The 17,287-nt window shown below is 37.5% G+C and overlaps 1 protein-coding gene across 3 annotated transcripts in view; it reads right to left on the bottom strand.

Annotated features, from left to right (window-relative positions):
- Positions 1-1,342: 1,342 nt before the first annotated feature.
- Positions 1,343-17,287, bottom strand: part of LOC123864418 — a 92,157-nt gene continuing 76,212 nt past the window's right edge. For 2 of the 3 annotated variants that reach the window (XM_045904830.1, XM_045904831.1), the window contains 3 exons: positions 3,735-3,858; positions 3,521-3,578; positions 1,343-3,429 (listed from right to left, as the gene is read on the bottom strand). In XM_045904830.1, coding sequence (XP_045760786.1) covers positions 1,864-3,429; positions 3,521-3,578; positions 3,735-3,858 — 1,748 coding nt within the window. In that variant the 3' untranslated portion in view covers positions 1,343-1,863. Of the gene's footprint in view, positions 3,430-3,520; positions 3,579-3,734; positions 3,859-6,099; positions 6,364-17,287 lie in introns of those variants that run through there. The other variant, XM_045904832.1, reaches the window with a different exon arrangement.

Below are 17,287 nucleotides of genomic sequence, written 5' to 3'. Positions count from 1 at the left end.
TGTGGTTTTCGCTGTGACATCATTCTTCGCCCTACGCTCTCAAATTCGTTTGAGTTACTAAATATTATAAAGGCGAAAGTGTGTGTGTGTGTGTGTGTGTGTGTGTGTGTGTGTGTGTGTGTGTGTGTGTGTGTGTGTGTGTGTGCGCGTGCGCGTGTGTGTATGTATGTTTGTTACTCCTTCACGCAAAAACTACTGGACGGATTTGGCTCAAATTCGGAATGAAGATAGATAATATCCTGGATTAGCACATAGGCTACTTTTTATCCCGGAAAATCAAAGAGTTCCCACGGGATTTTTAAAAAACTACATCCACGCGAAAGAAGTCGCGTGTTTCAGCTAGTAATATTATATTATATCCCAGCGCCGACTTGACATAATGTAATGAGATTCTACTTTATATTTTTTAATAACGATATTCGCTGTTGCTCCGAATCACAGAATTACAAAAAATACACACTGAAAAAACCTTCGTAACTTGCCACATATTTATGTTTTCCGCTCTCTGTGGTATATTCGCCTCGAAATTAAAAAGTTCAAAGGTCGAAAGTTCACAAATACTTAGCTGTGTGATAAAAAAATCCGGAAAAAAGGAAAAGCCGTAAAAAGGTAACAGACAAACAGTCTCATTTTTATTATATTAAGTGTGATATCTGCTTAATATTTTGTCTGGAAGCATGGAATATACTTACAAAAGGATATTTTTAGCTTCTCCAATTCGCTTTGCATGCATCATATAATATTCATAAACTTGGCCAATTCTTGTATGTCAAGCATTCCTTTCATAGATTCCCCAATAGCGATTCAGATGCGAGGTCGTTGACCCCTCGCTGACCTAGTGCATGCGGAATATCCCTGACTGTGCGTTTATTATAAAGGCTGTTTTACGCCAGAGTAACATCATGCAGCATGATACAAATTGAAATATTAATTTTGCAGCAAGCCATGTCGAGGAAACATTGTGCTTGGAGTTAGAATAGAATATGCGCCGACAGTTTGCTTGTGGTGGACTGTAGCCAAACTCTTCTCATTTTGAGAAGATATTTTCATGAATACTTGTTATTTTTGTTGGACCTATTCTACTCTTTTTACAACCTCTCGCACTGCTAAGGGTCACTGATAGAGACCTCTTATAGAGATAAGTGCTTCCCTGCCCACATTTTCTTTCTTTTTCTCTTTATTGTTTCAACTATTTGGTACAAATAAAAAAAGAGACCTGTTGAGCATGCTCAGTAGTTAGCCGACAGTGGGTCGCTGATGATAATGATGAGCTGTAAATGCTGTCAAATTTGTAAGTACCTTTATTATCACTGTCCAAGATGAAATAAAATGAAACAAAAGCTTTCCTTAATCTTTATAATTAATGGATAGTTTAAAATGCATCGTTCGGCACGTGGAGGTACCATTTACATGTCTTTATCTAAACATACATTTAGAGTAAGTTTTATTTAATTTTGTTAATAAATAAATAATACAAATAATATAGGTACCCGTTTCTTAACTAAATTAACGCAGTCATCGCAAATACATAGTATCGTTCGTAATAATTTAGTAAAAGCAAAAGACGAATGAGCTTCATACGCATGACTGCAAGGCACAGTGCTAAACAGCTCCTTATAATCTCCTAAATTCATTTTACATGGAAATAATTACAATAGAAATGAACATCACAGAAAGAGTTCGAGAAACGATGATAGTTGATATTGAATTCAGAATAGACGACATCGACAAACTTTTTAACATCGACCAATAAAAAATGCTCGAACTATACAATGAAAAGCTGATGAAACTAATTTCCCTATAATTTACATAATCCGACTAGAACCTACGTACACTTAGAAAATCTACATAATTACAAAGTTGCTAAGAGTCTAGACTTTTAGAGTTTTTCAGAGATCGCGCGAATGTTACAGGTTTCACCTTCTTATTTTTGTTATCTACAGTGTTGAAGGAGTCTGACGCCGCGGGGGGTTGGCTGAAGACTGAGGCCTTGGAACTGGGTGCGCTGTTGCCCGGGGAAACCCCGCTGTCAGTGCTCACGGACGCAGGGCTCGGACTGTCGCTCGTATTGTTGCACACGGTCAGTTCCTGGCCAGGTATGGACACGATTTGACCGACTTGCTTCTGCCTTACTAAATTTATACTTTGGCACACGTTCTTTACATCAGCATCACTCGTTTCCTTCTTGTGGTATCTCGTTAGAGTTCCCGCGGAACCGGCTGAATTCGCTCTGTACATTGGCATGAATTGAGATTGCGGGTAGTATTGCATTTCGTGGCCTTGGCCGGGCAACCACGGCCCCATTGTTGATACAACTGGAGGCATATGCGGCCACATAGGCATTTGAACCATATGTGTTCCATCTGGTAATGGACTAAAACTAGGAGTTATTGGCATCGGTCTAACGACTCCCACGGGAGTGGGCGCACTGTGCGGTCTCAATGCCGGATGACCGTATTGGGGAGTGAACTCTTCTCCTTCGTATATCCTCGGATTCGGCACCTGAGCGAAATCAACGTTTGGAAAAACTGTATGCGGACCTCTTTGTAGATATGTAAACATTTGCTGCTGCGCTTGCTTCATTGCTACGTATTGCTGCAGATGAAGAGCAGTTTGTTGTCTTTGCTGAACTAAGTCTTGTTGATTTGAAACGTTTGCTGTTGCACTTCCATGAATGTAGTAAATGTGAGATTGTGGATTGGCTTGTGGTGGCTGACTTTGTGTTTGTCTTTGAGTACCACTGTACTTATTATCTACAATATTGTTTTGAGGATCCTGATACTCTTCCGGTGGCGCGATGTACTTCGGCGGTGAAGGAGGAGTCACTTGTTGGACCTGAGACATTGGATAGCTTATGATTTGCGCTATGTAAGGCTGCTTCGCTGTGTGAGCGGGACTGTGCGTTTGGAATGTAGGGTTATATGTTATTTGAGATACATCTTGACTAGCATTGACTGGTTGACACATATCAGAATCTTTTTGGATTGTTCTTTGGTTTTCATTGACTTCGTTTTTCTTTGGTTTTTGATTGTAAGGTGCAACCTTCGGGTTGCTTTTCCAATTGGATCCGGCGCTTTGTGGCCTTTTGACTGGAGACTTTGTGGGGTCGTGCCAATTGTCTCCATTGACTTGTCTTAAGTCTGGCGGATGGTGAGATTGCGCACTGTGTGATCTCCTAGGCGGGGGAGATATACCTTCTGGGACAAGTTGTTGTTTCAAGCACCTCCTGACTGTTCCTGGACTGCTATGACGCTCTGGCGGTTGGGGGACAGCCCTTGGCATGCGCCTCCTTGCCGGGGTGGGGGGACTCGGCTGAGATAGGGAGGATTGCGTAGATTGCGACGCAGATCTCCATTGCTCTATTAATTTCTTCCTTCGTTCTCTTTCTAATCGTATTTCAGTCTCACTTGAAGAATCGTAGTCTTTACCCTGGATAACAAAGTTTCATTTAACTTTATCTTTAAAAAACATAAAACAAATACCTAATACTTATTATAGTATAGTATTATATAATTAATACCTTTTCAATCTTCTCATCCAACATTTTAAAGAAGTCTTGCATGCTGGCCGACACCTCACTGTAACAATTACATTTGGATTTTAGAAGAAATAAGATAGATTTTATATTTATAGATTTATAATGAACTTTCTACTCTTCTACTTCCTTTCTACTGCTCTCCTCCTCGTCTGCTTGTTTGTCTGTGTCGTTACAAACAAGTGTCTTTCACACTTACATGATAGGCGGGTGAGCGGCGAGCGGCAGGATGTGCTTGCCGTGTTCGGTGTCATCCTCTGTGTCGTCGGCAGGCCCTGCCGCGGCACTGCCCTCCTCCTCGTCCGCTTCTTTATCTGCCGCGCCTGTAAATTACAAAAATTACAAATATTAAAATCATGATAAAAAAAGAACGATTTTACAGGGTAAATCAGGGTTTATTAATCGGGATAAGTTGAAAGACCAAGATACCCCATAAAAATCAAGCTTTGTAAATAAAACTGTATAGTAGTGTAGTGTATTGTAAATAAAATTACTGGTAGGAGTTTGCCTGTAGTCTACGTCAAAACTAAAAAGTCCGCGTAAATATCAAATTCAAGTATTTTGATAAAAAATTGGAGGAGTAGTAATAACTTTCAAATTCTATGAATCTTTCATACTATCAAATTCAAATTCAAAATATTTTTATTCAATTATACTCTTACAAGTTCTTTTGAATGGTCAAAAGCATCTACCACTGGTTCGGAATGCCTTTCCTACCGAGAAGAACCAGCAAGCAACTCGGCGGTTGCTCTTTTCAAAGATTTGATATACAATATTATGCCATGTATAAAAGTAAATGAAGTCCCGTGCATTGCTGGACTGAATTGCAGGTCAAATCCACGCTCTTTTATCATTTACATAATCTTCGATTGAATAATATGCTTTTCTCAGGAGCATATATTTAATAGATTTTTGAACCTGTGTACAATTCTTACGAGATCCGCCTTTTTAAGGCGGATTTCTCTTTTTTTCTCTAGTTAAGAGAAGTTTCGATTTTGTACCACAAAGTGGAGCAAACAAAATTTACCATCTAAAAGTTATACACATCTGGCCATTTTAACGTACGAAAGGAGTGGAAATTCATAACTCTCCCAGTTTCGTGAGTGAAAACATATGTGAAACATATGTTTTCACTCTTCCTTTATAGGAGACAATGTGTGAACAAAGATTAACGGCCCTAACTTGCGCAATATATTCCAGCAAAGTAAATTGCCTTTGAGCGTTTTACGGTGTTAAATCGGTTTTTTATACAAGAAAAGGGTGATGCTTTTACATATTTGGGACTTGAGGATGATCCTAAGATAAAGGTGAATATTGGGATCTGAAAAATGGTTTAGGCGTAAAAGTATTAGTTTTTAAGTAAGGCGGCTCAGAAACAGGCAATATGAAAATTCTAAATATCTTGTAGGCCTTTTATATGTAGGTAATGCAGCTGAGAATTGACGGATACTAGGTTCAATCTTTACGCGTGGTTGAAATTAAACTTCTTTGGCAGATATTACTATTAAATAAATAAAAAAAGTAATTCAGCATTTTTGAAAATGAGTCATAGTAACAAAAATAGAGCTTTTAATCCACGGCACTAAGTATTCGGTACTCAGATATTTCTCGTCTGACGAGAAATATCTGAGTACCGAATACTATCTAGTAATTTGTGCTTATATTTCAATGAATCGATATTTTACGACTGTTTAATTAAGCAGAAGGCTTGAAACTAACATTTTGCATTGCAAATGCTGAATCGGTTCGGTATTGGAAATGTCTGAATCAAGCTTCGACGGTTGAAAGTTATAACAAGGAACTCGAAGACGGAGTATAACTGTTGTTTAATTTCACAGGCTAGATTCAGAGTTATTATTGTTTGAATTGTCACAATCCTAGAGAATAAGTTTGTTGAATTAGGTACATTGTTAAATAACCTACTTACCTCATAGTCATAACCAACCTCATTCTCCCTGAATCATATTCCTCAGTGCTGAGAATATGACCCCGATCCTACCTCACTACCTCCTACTACCTCATTACCTCACTACCTCATTACCTCACTACCTCACTACCTCACTACCTCACTACCTCACTGCCTCACTGCCTCACTACCTCACTACCTCACTGCCTCACTGCCTCACTGCCTCACTGCCTCACTGCCTCACTGCCTCACTGCCTCACTGCCTCACTGCCTCACTGCCTCACTGCCTCACTGCCTCACTGCCTCACTGCCTCACTGCCTCACTACCTCACTACCTCACAACCTAACTACCTCACTACCTCAGTACCTCACTACCTCATTACCTCACTACCTCATTGCCTCACCGACTACCTCATTGATGGTATAGAGGATTTCTTGTGATGGATATAACAATGCATTCGACTCCCAGATTCTTCCACTACATTCATGTTTATTGTAGAATACTGGAAATATATCGGTTGCGTCAAATATTAAGTAGTCTAACTTGAAAATAAAGCTATTAAGTATAGTTTATTATTGGACTTAAAAGTTTAATGTCTTCAATCTGTAGACTGTAATAAAACTTCTTATCCGATCTTAAGCCTTCGCAATAGATTACCTTGCAGCTATTAGTTTATGAAGCCAGTTTTATGTCTTGTAGAGCCTTTAAATTCTAATACCGTCGATATAAAAACGTTAATGTTAAATAGTTTGAGTGTTTCAACTTAATGGAATTTTAAATGATGGAGTCTGTTGTATGTGATGTGTCTATTATATTTTATACATTAAGAGCATCATAAATTAAATTTTAGAGAGCACTACTTTTGAATATTTTGGTTTAGACATTTCTGCAACCGAATACGCAACATTTTAACTATAAAATGACATGAAAATACGTATCCAATAGGTTTGTTTATTCAAGAGTGTAGTTGTAACAATCCAGATGGCGATGATTAAAGTTGTAAATTGTAAATGGCATGCACCGATGCGGTATGTTGTTTACAGGAAGATGCTCTTGCACAGATGCACATTTCACATTCGATACGGTAGGTATAACGTTAAATGTAGAATGATGGCTAATTTAATACCCTTAAGTCATACCTAGCGACTCGCTACAAGATCAAAAGTTGCTGTGGGTATTTTGTGACGAGAAATAGTTCGGTTTTCAACGGTGAAGTAAGACCACTACAGACAATTTTGACATAAATTATTACTAAATAAGAAAAACTTGTCTAATAAAAAATATGAAAAATGACATCCGGAAAGTAGCTGGTTGGTACGAAAGGCTGCGGAATAGGCTACGTTGGTAACCTTAAGTAACCAACAGACGATGAATACTCGATCTCCTTAGAGTAGGTAACCCTTATATTATTATGAATCTTATTATTTTATGCTCTTATATCGTCCTGTATACGTCACCTGGTGGTTCATATGACCCATCCATTTTTGAACATGGGCCTGTAGTCTATTAGGGTAGGTATAAGTAAAAGTATATGTATTCTTTTATTTCAAACATTTTTTTCACGAATTAACTACTAGGTATTAGAGCAAGGATTTTCAATGTTTGCAGATCAAGATTCAAGACAAGCGTTGTAGTGATATAATCTTGATTTCAAAGTACCTTCTTACAAATTTCATCTTTCGTTTTGATGCAACAAATATTTTTCTGAAGGTGACAAGACATAAAGTTGCAAAATTATTGGTTGTTAGTGTAGTCTTACCCTTAATCGATTCAGTGTACAATGTAAGAGACGAAAGTGAATCGTTTATTATTGATTTAATATAAATAGTTTGCTATATTTCGCTGCTGAAATCTGGTTCGAAGGACCATTAAATTTATAATGCCTGTTGGTAAAACCATTGAAATAGATCGATCCCAAATTAAATTTGTAACATAAATAACGTCTTTTCCTTTGGTAAGGTAGCTTTGGTGTAGATAAATAAATAACAAACTTCAGTGAGCAATAATTTGATGGATTAAGGTTATGTTATTTTAAGAGTTATTTATAAACTTTTGATTCGAACTTTCATAACGATTAGGTCATCAATCACATCACATCACACTAATATTATAAAGACCAAAGTTTGTGTGTGTGTCATGTTTGTTACGCAAAAACTACTAGACGGATTTGGCTGAAAGGAATGGAGATAGATAAATATCCTGGATATACACATAGGCTACTTTTTATCCCGGAAAATCAAAGAGTCCCCACGGGATTTCGAAAAACCTAAATCCACGCGGGCGAAGTCGCGGGCATCGGCTAGTTTGTAATAAAAACAAAATAACATAATTTTTTTAAGAAGAAACAAAAATTCTCAATTTGGCTGTTAGATTCATCTCCCCTAAGCTGTACTTTTGCGATGAGAATATATTATCTTTTTTAAGTAAATCATAGATTTATCATAGAGTAGATCAGGGGGCACGGCAGTGCCCCCGCCAAGACGAGCCAAACGGCGGCCGGGGCGCTACGTACCTTTTTCTCGAAGTGTTTCGCCGTATTTTCGACCCGTCATAACTTCGGTCTGGATGACGCTAGAAAGCTGAAATTTTCAGTATAAGGTGTCCTCAGCAAATTTACTAAATATACTAAATATCAAATATCTAGCTTTTATGGTTACAGATTTATTGATACCTAAAATACGCCGATTTCGTCCCTCACTGATGATCATCAAAACCTCTACTCAAAACCTCTAAGGTACTTCCCGAAGTCCTAGAAGACTGAAATTTGGTATGTAGACTAGAAATTGACTACAAACTACAGGAAAATTAAGAAATTGGAAATGCCCCCCCTCTACGCCTCTTACGGGTGAAGCAAATCTGTAAAATCTGTCGCTAGAAAGCTGATATTTTCAGGATAAGATGTCCTGGGCAGATTTATTAAACGCATTGAGTATCAATGGTCTAGCTTTTATAGTTTCAGATTTATTGACAGTCAAAACTTCTAGTCTGTAATTCTAGGGTACTTCCCGAAGTCCTAGAAGACTGAAATTTGGTGTGTACACTAGAAATTGCATACAAACTACAGGAAAATTAAGAAATTTAAAAATTTCCCCCTCCACTCCCACGTATGGGGGAAGCAAATTATTTGTAAAGTCTATCGCTAGAATGCTGATATTTTCAGGATAATATGTCCTTGACAGACTTATCAAACGTGCCAAGTATCAATTGTCTACCTGTTATGGTTTCAGATTTATTGCCATTCAAAACCCCTCTAGTCAAAAGTTCTAAAATACTTCCCTAAGTCCTAGAAGACTGAAATTTGGTATGTAGGCTAGGGATTTCATTAAAACAACAGGAAAATAAACTTTTCCCAGTCTGTACATTTAAAAAATGTGTTTCCTGAAGTCCTAAAAGACTGAAATTTGATATATCTGCTTTAAAATTGAGTTGCTAGATTCCACCCAAACAAACATAGTTACATACATTGCAAGAATAAAAGCTTTTAAAAAAAGAGGTAACGATAGAGAGCGGGCCATGAAAATGATGTAGGTACCTACAAAAAATAGATCCAAAAAAAAATCTAGGGCACCTGCCAAAAAGAAATGAAATCCCACCAAAAACATTTCATGTAAAATGTTGCCAAGACTCACAAGTTCATAATGCTTTCACTGTTAAAAAGTGATGAGATCTCTAGTAGAGCCAAGCCCCTAGCTGAGCTTAGAATTGCGCTGCCCATGGGACCTATCCCAAGTCCAAAGTATATAGCTCTTAAATGCTCTTGAGTATATCACATTTATAACAATAAAGAACAAATAACTCTACTTACAAGCTCTGATTTTACAAACCCTAAATCTTGATTAAAAAAGTACGGCTTGGCCGTTTAATGTTCGTGAAAGCATTACATGGCATAACATATTATATTAAGGTCATAAGGAATAGTTTGTTCGACAATTACTAATTTTTATTATACTTCATGATTGTCGCACAAGCTATTCCGGGCTTAAATGTCATATCAGATAAAAGTACCACGAACATTAAACGGCCAAGCCGTCTTTTTTTAACCAAGATTTAGGGTTTGTAAAATCAGAGCTTGTAAGTAGAGTTATTTGTTCTTTATTGTTATAAATGTGATATACTCAAGAGCATTTAAGAGCTATATACTTTGGACTTGGGATAGGTCCCATGGGCAGCGCAATTCTAAGCTCAGCTAGGGGCTTGGCTCTACTAGAGATCTCATCACTTTTTAACAGTGAAAGCATTATGAACTTGTGAGTCTTGGCAACATTTTACATGAAATGTTTTTGGTGGTAATATATACTTTTAAGTAGATGAAGTAAAAGTATTCCCATATTTTTACAACAAGGTAAGTATAAAATAAATAGTAAAATCTTGAATAGCAAACTACTGGATCTCAGTCCTGGGACAAATATATACAAAGTAATGTAACATTAATAAACTAAATTTCCTTAATAATCCCCATAGGTATCCAAATTCCAGCCCTATTTTCTTCAAGATAAGGGCGCGGGCACTAAATAATCAACTCGAGACGTAACGGCACCCCTTCTCCGATCCTAGCAAACTCTAAGGCCTAAACCCTGAAGGGGATGCCAATTTCGTGGATGTGTCTTTTATAGTATCTCATTAGTCTAATGTGTATACGTGTAGTGTAGGCATGAATTGAGAATGCGCTGAGGTCAATGAACATCACAATGAATCACTACCCAATACCCATATTATAAAAACGAAACTGTGTTTGTTTGTTAGATAATCCGTCAATCCCACATGAAGTAACGGATCGCTGTAATTTTTAGGGTTCCGTACTTCTAAAGGAAAATTGCAACCCTTATAGGATCACTTTGTTTTCTGTCTGTCTGTCAGTATGTCTGTCTATCAAGAAACCTATAGGGTACTTCCCGTTGTCCTAGAATCATGAAAGACAGGTAGGTAGGTCTTCTAGCACATATACAGGAATAAATCTGAAAACCGCGAATTTGTGGTTACATCATTTGAAAAAAAAAAAAATGTGTTTCAATTTTCAAAGTAAGATAACTATGCCAAGTGGGGTATCATATGAAAGGGCTTTAGGGCATTCTAAAACAGATATTTATTTATTTTTATGCATAATAGTTTTTGATTTATTAAAAATATAAGTACGGAACCCTCGGTGTGCGAGTCCGACTCGCACTTGGCCGGTTTTTGTATGGATATCGTTCAGAAAACCCGGAGAGTGATAATAGGCATAGGCAAAAATCCCATCGACCCATCCAGAATAACCAGAGTAACCGACATAGCCGACCGGGTTGCGAAGCTAACGTGGCAATACCAAAGCACATTGTTTGAAGAACTGATAGGCATTGTGGTACCAAGATGCTGTAATGGCGACCGCGCACCAGAAAACGTAATGTTGGCAAACCCTCCAGTAGGTGAACGGAAAAAATTCAAATTTCAAAATATTTTTACTCAATTAGACTTTTACAAGTACTTTTGAATCGTCAAAACAAAAGCATCTACCACTGGTTCGGAATACCTTTCCTACGGAAAAGAGCCGGCAAGAAACTCGGTAGTTGCACTTTTTAAAGATTTGATATAATATGCCATGTATAAAAGTAATTGAAGTCCCACGCATTGCTAGAGCGAGCTGCAGGTCAAATCCACGCTTTTTTATCACATAATCTTCGATTGTATAATATGTTTTCTCAGGAGCATAGTTTTAATAGATTTTTAAACTTGTGTAAAGGCAAGTCCAAAATTGATTGCGGAATTTCGTTATAAAAGATTATACCCATTCCCACAAATCAGATAGACGACATCAAATGAGTCGCAGTAGCCGCTTATTTGATTTCGGAAGACTGTAGCGAATGGAAGTCCCTACAAAAGACTATATATTATCCTGCACTGAAGGTCTATCGGTTAACGACTAACTGTCACGAAACTCATTACTCTATATCACATAAAGTTATACAAAGGGTCCAGACTCCAGAGGGTTCGAAGTGCATCTGTGTGCGAGATCAAAAATAAGATATGTCCCAGAAGTCATCCGCAACTCCCAACGTAATCTTTTCCGAACAAATTTACCTACGTCATTTAATTTCGAGTTTGTTATACATATATACATAGACGTAACAAAGACACAAGGTTACACTTATTGCGCGCTTCTACATATAAAATTACAAACGTATTAAGAGGGGTCTCTCCGTCACTCGCTTCATACAAACGTAGTTCCAATTTTATTTGAATATTAAGCAACCAAAGTCCATGAAATTTTGCAGACATATTCTAGAAACTAATATCTATGTCTGTGATTTTCCAGATTTCTGTTAAAATATTCGGTTTCAAAGTTACGTGGTCTTAAGAATTTACATACAAATCTTTGAGCCCCTGTAATTTTAAAACTACATATTTTTAGAAAAATCTAAAACACTACAGACACAGATATTAGTTTCTAGAATATGTCTGCAAAATTTCATGGACTTTGGTTGCTTAGTATTCAAATGAGATTGGAACTACGATTGTATGAAATGAGTGACGGAGAGAGCCCTGTGAAATGTGTTTAGTTTAAAAATATGCTTCAGGTCCAAAATATTGAATTCTTAAAAATATTAATTTGAAATAAACTAATACGTACGACCTGAAGGGGATTGAATCCAAATGAAATGCTAATCGCGTTGAAAGCATACGGATTATAATTTTTCGATATAGGTATAAGTAGTCATAGAGAGGAAATTTTCAATCACGTTTTTCATTCGCCGTAGGCTCTAGGGAATGCGTAGGTTTATTTTGTGTTTTTGAAAAGAAAAAAGTTCAGATTAAGTATATTTATATCTAAAATAAAAAGTGGTGACAGACAGTTAGTATTATACTATTATATTATATATTAGTTAGTATTACACTATTATATTATAGTACTGACAGAGAAATAATGTTATAACTTAATAATTATTTAACATAATGATTTATTAATTTTTATCTATTTAAAAAAATCATGTTCGAAAGAGTCTAAAGAGTCTAGAGAGTCTAAATGAAAATATTCGGTGGCATTCCGTAAAGCTTCGTTTGTGTGGTTTTAGGTTTTTTAAAATCCTGTTAGGATTCAAAATTCTTGCTGTTCGAGTCGAGGAGTTTCTAGAGATTAAGCTTCCCAGTGATTTGAACTGATAAACTGACTGACTGCCTTTTTAAAATATCTTTTTAATTCATAATCTTCTGATCCTACTACTATCATGATGGTTAGTTTGGATTCGGTTATAGATAACTCGACCTTATCCAAGTACCAACAATTACCTAAGTAATGACAATAGGACTTGCAAACTTGATAACTTAAAGTACCATCCCAGCCATTTCATATTCTAAAAGATCCCCTTAGGCCGCCTTTGGGAATACAATAGGTTTGATAGAATCAAAGAAAGGGCACCCTCGTGTCTGTAATATCCGGGGATCAGAAGTTCGGAAATACGAGCAGACTACAGAGTACAAAGTCAAAGTTAAATAAGTGGTAACATTGTATACTTTTTGAATGTCAGTTATTGGATTTTTAAGATATCGATAAATAATTACGTAAACTTAAAACTAAAGCTATGCTCTTGCGTAGGTATTTGTTTGGTCTCTGATGAGATGGGTTGCTTTCAAAAACTTATCATAGTGAGCATGGGTCTAAGACCAAGCTCTAAAGAACATTTTTAATAGTTAATATCCAAAACTATCTGGCACTCAGTCCGAATAGGTCATAAAGTGCGTGTTATTACAGTAAAAGGCCGTATATCATCGGATAAGATACCACAGGAAACAATCACGCCGATCCATCCATCCAGAAGAACCAGAGTACCCTATGATAACCGAACGGGTTGCGAAGCTGAAGTGACAATGAGTGGAGCATGAGCTCTACTTATTACCACACGATGTCTATCGGTTCTTCAAACTATGACGCAGACGTATAACCGATAGACGATGGGAATCCAAGGTGCTGGAATGGCTTCAGAACAACCAGAGTAACCTATAATAACCGAACGGGTTGCGAAGCTGAAGTGGCAATGAGTGGAGCATGAGCTCTACTCATTACCACACAACGTCTATCGGTTCTTCAAACTATGACGTAGTATAACCGATAGACGTTGGGAACCCAAGGTTCTGGAATGGCTTCAGAACAACCAGAGTAACCTATAATAACCGAACGGGTTGCGAAGCTGAAGTGGCAATGAGTGGAGCATCTACTCAACACCACACGACGTCTATCGATTCTTCAAACTACGACGTAGACGCATAGACTTATACATATATAGTATATCGTGGAAAGGCGACCACAAACCAGAAAGAAGATAGGTGAACAGGCGAGATGAGTTCAAACTTCATAGTGCCCTAAAGGGCCTTTCTAGTTATCCAAAACTATCTGGCACTCAATCCGAGTAGGTCATAAAGTGTGTGTTATTACAGTAAAAGGCCGTATAACCTCCGATAAGATACCACAGGAAAAAATCACGCCGATCCATCCATCCAGAAGAACCAGAGTAACCTATAATAACCGAACGGGTTCCGAAGCTGAAGTGGCAATGAGTGGAGCAGGAGCTCTACTCATTACCACACGACGCCTATCGGTTCTTCAAACTATGACGTAGACGTATAACCGATAGACGATGGGAATCCAAGGTACTGTAATAACGACCTCAAACCAGAAAGAAGATAGGTGAACAGGCGATTTCAAACGTCATAGTGCCCTAAAGATCCTTTCTAGTTATCCAAAACTATCTGGCACTCAATCCGAGTAGGTCATAAAGCTCGTGTTATTACAGTAAAAGGCCGTATATCATGCGATAAGATACCGCAGGAATTTACAGCCCATCGTAAACTACTCAATGTCATCATACTATATCATGGACGTAAGGACTGTTTACAATTTCAGAATCAATTTGACTGTAGAATTTATTTTTTATTAGGATCCTTTACAAATACTTTTGAAGCGGACGCGACGCGCGACGTTTGGAATAAAAACCTAAGGGCCTGCGCAGACTGCGCGCGGCGAGCGGAGTCGAGGCGAGGCAAGGCGCATCGTGCCGAGTGGTGGCAGGATTTTTCCTTAGTTTGCTTAAAAGATAAGTAAATCGCAAAAACTTTCTCGAGAAACAAGTAAGTTTGGGCGTATGTTGTTCTTCGACGTGGAACAGCCTTTATAGGATGTTTCATCATAAAGTATTACGAGTATCTACTTCATATCAATAATAATACTTACGAAGCAAAATTATTTTAGAAACTGCTAAACTCCATATTTTGTAAATTTCAGTGGTATTTTGTTTACCATTGTCTAAGGCAGAATCAAGTTAAGTTGCCCAAATTAAATTTCCAACGAAAGATAAGCTCTGTACCTCGAGCGTATCTTTTAATTAAGTAGTTAAAGAACTTTCAGTCGCAGGCCTTTCGCAGGCATGCAAGTTTCCTCACGATGCTTTCATTCACCGTTCAAACAAGTGATATTTAATAAAATAATATATACTTGCTGCAATTAATAATTATTATTGCTGCAATTATTATTAATTGCAGCAATAATAATATGCAGCTTTTGCATATTATTATTTAATATTATGCAGCATTTGTAGCAATGGTAGCTACTACCATCGCTACAAAGGTAGTTAATTGACGAAGTCGCGGGCATCAGCTAGTATATTATTCTTCAAGGACATAAAATGTACTTACACTTAAACCTTTGACAAATACCTACGTCTTAAAACAAACAACAGCTATTAAGTTGGCACGTTATTCTCACTAATGGGAGAGCTTGAAGTTTTGAACTTACTAACACTTGTCAGATGGATCTTAGATCGTAGGTATTTAGAACTAAATAATAATAATGGGAGTAACATACTTTTAATAATACAATAATATACTGTATTGTGGTAACAGGGGCCCATATTTTGCTAGTAAAAAAGAAAACTTATGAAAATAATATGTAACTACGTATATTTTTCTAATTTGTTACTTTTATAATTGAAAAAAACTATATAATTATACAACACACTTCTATTAATACATACACTGGATCTGTGATTGTCGACCTGTTGTTGAAGCAACTTGATTTTCGCCATTTACTTACACGCTGATAACAGCAGCGAGCGTCATGACTGAGCGTACCTACTTGGAACTTGGATTGGCACAAGAATCAACTGTCTTTTTGTAGGGCATACTCTTTCAGTATAGTTACTTTTATATTAAGTATATCCATTTCAGTGTTCCAAATAATTCAATAATTCATAAAAACACTTCCCCCTAAGGTCCACCTATTTTGGTAAATAGATACACGTGTTCATTTGCTCCCATGTCACAATAGTAAATTACATTCAAATAAAAGTCAATTATTCCGTACTATCCCGTAGCCCGTGCGTATCCCGCCGCTTTCCGTCTTAGGGGCCTGGGAATAATGGCACACCTGGGGGACGGGAGCGATTGTATGGGCCAATAGGGGCTATTGAAGCGGCGTTTTGTTGAAGTGAATCGGTCATGTTTACCTATGCATGAACAACCAACAGCTAGGGAGTCGGAGGCAATTTCGGTAACTCATCGTTTCTATTGTGGCTAATTTTTTTATTTCGTTAGAATTTTTTTAAAGATTTCTTGGACCCCTTGCCCTTAGGAACCTTAAAAACGTTGAACGGTACCTACAGTTTCGGACAGCGGCCATTCACCGATGGTCACAATGTCGCCAAGTTCCACATCCCTAAAGCAAGGTGACAAATGGACAGACATATTTCGGTGTCGCTTCTCAAATATGTTGTATTTAGGCAATAGTTCATTTTTCGATTTTTTTTTTTTTTAAATATTGACCTTTTATTTTCTCCGTAGAGCAACTGAAGGAACGTGTGTGTAATCTCTCGTTGTTTATGGTACAATAATGGGCAGTTACTTAAAGTAACTGAGCAACCGGTCGGCAATAAATCTCTGAAGGCGCGGGAAGGCTGTACGTGTTACAGGCAGGAAAAAAGAAAAAAAAACTCTTTTTACATTTTCCTTAGAAAGGGAAATTAGATGAGCATTAAGTTAACTGGAATAAGTGACACGCCGCAATATACAGTTCACAGATACCATTTAACGATATGTAAAAAAAAAAAATTATATACGTCCTCTAGCATGCGAAGCGAAAAACTGAGTCCTCGTTTACACAGCATACGTTTTTTTACAGGATAAAATCTTATCAAATACTTACGTAGTGTATACGATACTTATGTAGTAGTTACTTTGTTTTGCAAACACAGTCTTACGTTCTATACTCAATGTTTTGGTAAAATTTATCCTGCAGAAAAACGTGCGGTGTTCATGCCATGTGAACGTTGTCTCAGCGGCATTGAACTACGCATTTTCGCACATTGTAACGAACAGCAAGCTTTGCAAGGCGGGCGGGCGGTCGGTCGGACGGACGACAAAGAGACTCGTATTTATAGTAATATTTTAACCTCCGACCCAAAAAGAGGGGTGTTATAAGTTTAACGTGTGTATCTGTCTATGGCATCGTAGCTCCTAAACGAATGAACCTGAATTGAGTTAGTTTTTACAATATTTATGTAGTTTTTACAGTATACCTTATATTTATTATGGATTCATTTTCGTCGCACCGCCACGCTCGACGCTCCGCTAAAAGTACTGCCGCGAGCAACCGGTCGGCGATAAATCTCTGAAAGGTGCGCGAACGCGTACGGGCGGGAAAACGGAAAATTGTAGCTTCTGTTACATAATCCATACTATCCATACTAATACTATAAATGCGAAAGTGTGTCTGTCTGTCTGTCTGCTACCTTTTCACAGCCCAACAGTTTAACCGATTTTGACGAAAGGTACAGAGTTAGCTTATATCCCGGGGATGGACATAGGCCACTTTTTATCCCAGAAA

Source organism: Maniola jurtina, chromosome 4 (assembly GCF_905333055.1).
Source record: "Maniola jurtina chromosome 4, ilManJurt1.1, whole genome shotgun sequence".
NCBI lineage: Eukaryota > Metazoa > Arthropoda > Insecta > Lepidoptera > Nymphalidae > Maniola > Maniola jurtina.
This window is presented reverse-complemented; position numbering and strand designations above follow the sequence as displayed.